General features: G+C 39.8%; 1 protein-coding gene across 1 annotated transcript; it reads right to left on the bottom strand.

Moving 5' to 3' along the window:
* Positions 1–5,612: 5,612 nt before the first annotated feature.
* LOC149217249 (uncharacterized) lies at positions 5,613–6,635 on the bottom strand. The gene has a single exon (XM_089390172.1). The coding sequence runs from the start codon at positions 6,633–6,635 to the stop codon at positions 5,613–5,615; it is 1,023 nt and encodes a 340-aa protein (XP_089246298.1).
* Positions 6,636–8,274: the final 1,639 nt, after the last annotated feature.

Raw genomic sequence — 8,274 nt, 5'->3', positions numbered from 1 at the left:
ATATCAATCTAATGATTTCCTCTTGTTTCATTTACATTAGATTTTAACTAACAAAATCATCATAAGTATCATATCCTAACTTTTTAAATAAAAATGATTAAAATAAAATCAATTATACATATGTATTTCATAAATTATAAAATTAAATCAGTTATTATTCTTAATTATAAAATTAAATCAAGTATTATTCTTTATTTTAGAATAGGTTTCCATAATTTAAATTTAATTATCAATTAAGTAATAGATGGATGTTAGTTATTAAAAGATATTTAACAATAGCTACAAAATATTTATGTGGATATGTATACCTAGTTTAGAATAGGGATTCTAGAATTTTAATTTAATTATCAATATTTATTTGGTGGATGATAGAGATTTAACTTTTATAGAATATTTTGAAATATTCTCAATAGTATACACAAATCAAAAATTAAAATATATTTCTAAAATAGCTATTCTATTTTCTTCTCTAAACCTAAATCGATTATTTCAACCCTTATAAGAGATATGTTGAATTAAAATCTTATTTAACTTGAGTCTTAAAATATGATTTTTTTTTAACCTTACATTACTTAAAATTGAATTGATTAAAAGAAAATGATATTTATGGTAGGTATGAGAGTATGATCTAAATATACTTTTGATTATCTAAAAATTAACATTAAATGTAAAATAATACATTAATGAAAAAGTGAAACTTTACCAATAAATTATTTCAATTTATTTCAATCCATACAATTTTCTCTAGACCTAATAATTTTCTGAGGATCGGGAAAAAATAGATACAAGTTTAATTTCCTTGAAATGATTTTTATGCCAAACTATTTTAAATTAATTCATTAAAATTTTGTTATAAAAGTCATAAACATTAATATTTTTTTTTTGTAAGCTGAGGCGGTACTCTATTTTTTCATTATTGAAAATAAAAGACATTACATATATAGGCAGGTCTCAACCCGCCCTTAAGGGAAACCGGGTATCTTGACCATCTGAATTTTTTAAAAGCCATCCAAAAAAAGTATATTACCAGTCTATCTATCCACGCTAAATACCCGTCTATTCTTACTATAGTCAAACTGTTTTTTCTCTGAGTCATTAACATCTAAGATTCCAAAAAACAAAATAGAAATATATAAAAACCTCCTTGCAACAGCTCCATCTTCTACTGATTCATTGTAGCTAGCTTTGGCTCCCTCTCTACCTTGACTCCCATTCCGCCCGCTTGAATCATCTGCAGAATCTCATCCATCTTTCTGTCTTGCATAAGTAGAGTGACCTGGATATTCTTCAATTCCTTTTTCAGGGTGGGGATTCCTTGGACCAATTCAGCCATTTCCATGGCCACCTGCTCCATTGCTTTGGCCAATAACCGCTTCATTCCCCAATAAACATGTAACGATTGTTTATACAGGGACATTCTTCCTCTCGTATGCCCCGGGTCAGGGAGGAAGCGCTCCCAATCTTCCATTTCAGGATCTGAAATCTCCTGCATAGCTTCTTCCTCTAAATGATCAATTATCCTTCTGATATTCGGATTTGTATCGTGGTAATACGCTTCTTCTGCTTCCTGTAGTTTTTTCCTCATGTCTTTCTTACCTCTTTTTCTGCCTCTTACCTCACTAGCTGTTCCCTCCTCGTATTCCGACCTTACACTCCTACTCCCACGACCGCCTCGTCCTCCCGTCCCCCCTCTCCCTCTCTGGTTACCGCGCCCTCGCATTCCTCTGCTCCTTCCTCGTCTGCCAACCTCCTCTTCTTCGTCATCTTCCTGACCCTCGTCCTCATCTTCCCGGTCTCCCGTTTCAGTCTCGTGCCCCTTCCACTTACCCTCTTTTCCATCCTTTGCTCTTCGGGGCTCCTCATCTAAAATATAATTCTGGATGTCAAACTCTTCCTCCGACTCATCTGGGATATTAAGATAAATCTTCTGCAAGGCATCCGCTACCGTGTTCTTTCCTTTCTCTTCTGGATTTGCCGCCTTGCTTCTCGTCCACCTTCCTACTCCCCTGTCTTGGTTCTCTGCCATCTTACTTGCCTTCGTCTGTTGCAATTTCCTAATGCTCCCCCTCACTTTGCTTTGGTTCTCTCCTGGTTTCTCCCTTTGCTTCGTTCGACTGCATGCAGACCCTATATTATCCCTGCTCTGCCACCTTTCCTTCTTGAAACTTCTTTGCTGCCTGTCCTCGTCATTAATACCCGTTCCATATGCTCTATCATGATGGGAAATGATCACTGTCTCGCTGACGATTCCACCTCTCCTCCTCGGTACCTTACCCATTTTCCTCCTTGGGATGATCATCCTTCCCGTGGGTTGATTGATCCCACCCTTCATGACTTTAGCTTCATATACTTGATCCTGCAGACACTCTGATCGATCATTGATTACCCTGTCCTTTCCCCTCCTTCCCATAATCTGGAGGCGTCTAATTATTCCTTTCCTGTGCGGTCGCTTCATTATGATCCTGACTTAATAGATTATTTAACTCATTCCAACTTGGATCATCCTTTAATGATGTCCAGCTGCCATCCACTATCCTGTTCGAACCTTCACTTCCCCAATTGGCCAATAGATCAGCTGCGCGATTTCCATTTCTCAATACATGGTTTATGATTGTATATTCTATCCTACTCAGCAGTCCCTCGATATCCTGTAGTATCCCTGTTGTCCTCCAACTCTTCGTTACATGATCCCAGCTCTTACCATCCCTTAATTTCTTTAACATATCTATCGTAATCTGGGAATCTCCTTCGATTTCAAGATTCATATACCCGTTTCTAACTGCTATCCGGAGTCCATGGTGTACTGCCCACAATTCTGCTTTGTTGTTCGTCATTTCCCCTCCCCATTCAGCATACACCCACCGTGTATTACCTCTTCTATCTCTGAAAATTCCTCCCAAACCTGCTTGTCCCGGGTTACCCTTTGAGGCCCCATCGAAGTTTAATTTAATCCGTCGATCACCGAGAAGTCTGAAATGGTTGGGGCTCTACATGCCATTTCTGATCCTCCTCTCTGTATTGGGATAGATCATTTGAAATTCCATATTCAGTTTTGAGACTATTCTCTGCTCCTCCGCATTCAACCTCCAATCTTCTTCCTCCCAAACTTTGGACAAAACCGTTTCTTTAATCGACCTGCATATTTCATCCCAAATTCCCGATTCTTGACAGCTTTTATCCCTAAAGATTCGTCGATTTCGCTCTTTCCAAATCGCCTACATTACAAAACCTACCGCCAGGTTCCATATTCTCCTTACGACCTTGCTTTGGAAATTCCCCTTTCCCCATTGAAGCAGAGTATTCCTGATGCTATCTGGATCCCTTTTTGTCATACCAAAGAGCACCCTAATTTCTTCCCACAGGCTCTGAGTATATAAACATTTGTTCAATAAATGCTCCTGAGTTTCTATTTCCTTGCTACAGAGATTACATCTTGATGGTCCATTCATTCCTCTTTTCTGAATATTGTCCCATGTCAGGATCCTCCCTCTGCACACCAGCCATACGAAAAATGTTACTTTTGGCCACCATTTTCCTTCCCAAATCTTTTTCCATTCCATTGGTTCCTCCTCTCTTTCCTCTTTCGTTGCCCAGTAGTATGCTTCTTTTACTGTGAGCATGCCCTTCATCGCTTTACCCCATCTAAGGATATCCTTACCTTCTCTGATCTTGATTTTCCTCGATTCTATTTCTCTGGTATACACTTGCCCAGCCTCCTGACTTATATTGTCATCCCATTCCTCCGGTCTTTTCCAGACTCTCCATATGTCGTTTAATTCTTCTCTTTTCCAATAGTCCCTCAAATATTCCATTCCTATTCTTTGCGCTTTTTCTTGGACTTCATAAAGAGTTTGGATCCTATCCAGATTCCCACGCTGTTGCCAACCTTCCTCCCAAAATCTTGCTGAGCTTCCTTCACGGATTTCCCAGAAGGCAAGGTTCCTAACTATATCCCTATTTCTACTTGCTAAATCCCAGATTTGTGATCCTCTTGGAGTTTCCTCTATTCTTAAACGCCCTTCAGTTGTATCAGGCATGCCATATTTTTGGTTCCATATTTTTTTCCACACATCGGTTCCCCCCTGGACCCATCTCCACCATAGTTTCGCCCCTAGAACCTTATTTACAATTTCAGGATCTCTTACTCCCAGGCCTCCTTCCTCTTTCCTCTTGATTACATTCTTCCATGAAACCAGAGTCCATTTCTTCTGTTGCTTGGGACCCCCCCATAGAAATTTTCCAAATATTTCTCTCATTTTGGAAAAAACTCCTTTGGGAGCAGCCATAATGGACAGGTGGTATATGGGGATAGATAATAAGACCGATTTTAATAGGACAATTCTGCTTGCAATATTTAACAATCTGAACGACCAACTAGCTAATCTTTTCGTGATTTTTTCCAACAAACTCTCCCAATTCTTTATCCGGTTAGGGTTTATATCTAGTTGGATACCCAAATACTTAGTGGGTAATTCGCCCTTTCTAAAACCTAGAACTCTGGTTAAATGGGTTTTAATAGACTCAAGCGAATTAAATATGAAAGTACAAGATTTATCGTTATTAATATCCATACCTGATGCGCTCATGAAGACTTCTAAGACCTTCTTGAAATTCCTCACCTCCTTAAGCGTCGCTTCTCCAAATAACATCAAATCATCAACAAGCTGTTGATGTGTGATGATTAGGTTATTCCCCCACAACCTGATTCCTTTGATTCTCGTTTCGCTTACTTCCTTTTTGAGTTTTCTACTTAATCCTTCCATAGCCAAGATGAATAAGAACAGAGAAATTGGGTCCCCCTGCCTAATCCCCCTGGTGGCATTAAACGTATCTGTAGGAATACCATTGACCAAAATTTAAAAATTCGGAGTAGAGATCATGCTGACTATCCATGCTATCCACCTGCTCTCAAAACCAAAAGCTCTCAAAACCGCTCTGAGATAGTCCCAGTTCAATCGATCATAGGCCTTGGACAAATCCAACTTCATTAGCATCCCTTTCTGTTTTTTCACCTTTAGGGAGTGTATCACCTCCTGAGATACCACTATACCATCCAAGATTTGCCGGCCCTCCACAAAGCCAGTCTGTTCAGGCGCAATTAAGTTAGGTAGGAGAGGTTTCAACCTTTTCACAATCAGAGTGGATATAATCTTATAGATGACATTACATAAGGTTATGGGTCTAAAGCCCTATGGTTCCTCCGAGGTGTTACTTTTAGGAATCAGGGTCAGAAAGGTCGAGTTTATTCCAGGCCATATTCGCTGTCTCATTCGTGATTCTTCCACGGCCTCCAATATCTCCTTTCCCATAAAATGCCAACTAGCCTGGAAGAATTCCACTGTATACCCATCCGGACCTGGAGCCTTGTTCCTGCTCATATTCATCACTACTTCTCTTAACTCTTCCATGGTCACTGCCCGCATTAATGCCTTGTTTTGTTCCTCAGTTACTAGTCTTGGTATCTCCCTGCAAATATTATTTATAGCTTCTCCTCTATCCCTTTGGTTTTCTGTTAGGATCCCTTTAAAGTAATCAACTAGAGTCTTTTCTATATCCTCATGTTCTATTACTCTTTCTCCTTCAGCATTTTTAATTGAAAAGATTCTATTCCTCTACCTGTTTTGGATCATAGCTTGATGGAAGAATTTTGTATTCCGTTCTCCTTCCCTTAACCATTTTATTCTTGATTTTTGTCTCCACAGAATCTCCTCTTGTTTCCTTCTCTCTTCCAACTGGCTTATCATTCTTCCTTCCTCCCTACTCTTCTCTTCGTCCCTTCCTTCCAAGATTATTTTTTGCTGGATTTCCTCCATTTCTCCTTCTAATTTCTGCTTTGCTTCCATAATGTTCCCAAATTCTTTCCTATTCCATTCTTTTATTCTCTTTTTAATTTCCTTGAGCTTCAATTGTATAGTATGCATTTTCCCCTTACCCCTGATAGTGCTCCGGTTCCACCAATCCTCCAATTTCTTTATGAATTGTGGGTCTCTCAGCCAGAAAGATTCTAACCTGAAGGGATTCTTCCCCTTAACCTTCTTGATATCAATATCTAATCGTATGGGCCAATGATCAGAACCAGGGCTAGGAAGGATTTTAGCTTCAATAAACACATTGCGATTCAAAATTTGCTCTGAAAGCAGGAATCTATCCAGTCTAGAAGCGATTTGATTCTGTCCTCCTCTGCGATTGTTCCAGGTATGGACCCCATTAATTGTATGGATATCTACTAACCTCAGGTCCCTAATCATGTCATTGAACTCCTCCATATTCTGGTCCTCCCTCCTTATTCCCCCTCTCTTTTCTCTTAGATCCCTTATCATATTGAATTCCCCTCCTATTATCCACGAGGTATTCAGAATTAAGCTTCTCATAGTGTGGATATTCTTCAAGAAATCTTTCCGTTCTCTATAATTATGGGGTCCATATACTCCTGTGATAAGGATTCTTTCCCCCATCCCCACTGATCTAAACAGGCCTGAAAGGATTCTAGGCAGACTAAACCAATTTTCAAAAATTACCTCTTCCGGGTTCCACAAGATAGCCAAACCCCCTGCTGTTGCTACTGCATCCAAGGCCATAACCTCGTATCCTAATTTCAATTTCTTTACAGTTTCTGCCAGCTGCTGGCATTCCATTTTCGTTTCCTGAATTACCATAATGCTTGGCTTATCTTTCTTCACTCTTTCTTTCAAATATCTCTGTTTCCCTTTACTATTTAGTCCCCTGATATTCCAACTTGTAACAATCATTTAAAACTTTTTAGAAGTTTGTTGAAATACCTCTGACAGAGGTATCACCCTTCCTGAATTTACTAGAGTCTCTCCCACTGCTTGGATTGATTCATTTAACGTTCTTCTCCCTTTTTTCCTTCCACCCTTACCATGGCCGTCCCCTTCTAGGCTTTGGGATTCCTGATTTCCTGCTTGATCTGGCCTATTTTCTGTAAGTCCTCCCTTCTTCTCCTTATATCTTTGAAAGATTTCTTTATACAACTGTTTCTCTTTTTCCGGGATGAATCTTTCGTCCAATTTTTTCCATTCATTGAGTAATTTCTTCATTATCTTTTCTTCCTCTGTACCCACTTCTTTTATATTCTCCGTACCTATCATTGATTGTTCTGCTATATTCTCTTGTCTTCCTCCCGTTTCCCCTTCAGTTTCTCTGCTTGGGCTCAGCTTTTTCTTTTTCCATCCTTTATGATTTCCATTGGGGTTGTCTCATTAACCTCCTTTTCCTGTTTTTCGCGCTCAAACTCCTCTTCTTTCTCTTGAAGGATTTTGAACTTGTTTTGACTCTCAATTGATGAGTTTGTTTCCTTGAATTGAGGTTTTGATGTTCCCGGAATTGGCTTCCTTCTCCTCTGTACCTCCCTGAATTTATTTTCCTCCCCTTCAGGTCCTTCTCCTTTCCTTATTTCCTCCCTGTTGTCCTTCTCTGCCTCCACTGTTCGATTTTGTGGACATTCCTTTGCGAGATGTCCATATACGTGGCATCTCCTGCACCTGAATGGTATATGTTCGTAATCTATGGGCTGTTGCCATATTTCATCCTGATATTCAAGCTCAATGGATTTCGGTAAAGGGTCTGCTATGTTCATGTATACACAGATCCTTGCATAAGAAGTATATTTTCCTCTTTTCGTCGATTCTGCCACCTTTACAAAAGTGCCAATCGAATTTCCGATTCCTTCCAATATTTCAGGATCCCAAAATTCATCTGGTAGCCCAAATAATCTGACCCATATCGGGGCTGCCATTATTTTCTCCTCATCAGGGTTGTATCTATCTTCCCAATATCGTGTGAACAAACCCGCGTTGTTCATGAAGTGTGGTCCCTCCTCAAAAACCCTTTCCTTATCCTCTAGGTTTGCGAAGATGACTGTAAAGAATCCCTTGGCCCCCAGTTTGAGATCTATATGCCCTCTTGGTCTCCATCTCTACTGAATCCATCTCGTGAGGTCCCTTTCAGATGGCCAGTATCCTATAAACTTGCAGGTTAAAGCGTGATCTCTCATATAGCAGCGGTAATTCTCCAGTTTATTATTTGGAATCACATACCGTGGCTTTTTCTGTGCCCTAGGAAGGCATCTGTTTACCATTCTTGCTTGCCATTTATTTCCCATGACTGGTGTTTCCCTGCTTATTTCCGGCCTTCCCCCTTGCCCATCTTCGTTCCCTAAATTTCCTACCATTACATTTCGGTAGGAGGGGATCTCTCCCCTCCCCTGCCTTTCTCCCATTACTTCTCTCAGTCCTTCCCAACCCTCTATTTTTC

The sequence above is a fragment of the Pinus tabuliformis genome, chromosome 1_1, assembly GCF_031772625.1.
Source record: "Pinus tabuliformis cultivar Carrire ecotype Pingquan chromosome 1_1, CPIR1, whole genome shotgun sequence".
Lineage (NCBI taxonomy): Eukaryota > Viridiplantae > Streptophyta > Pinopsida > Pinales > Pinaceae > Pinus > Pinus tabuliformis.
Note: the sequence above shows the minus strand (reverse complement) of the source record. Positions and strands in the feature narration are given on the sequence as shown.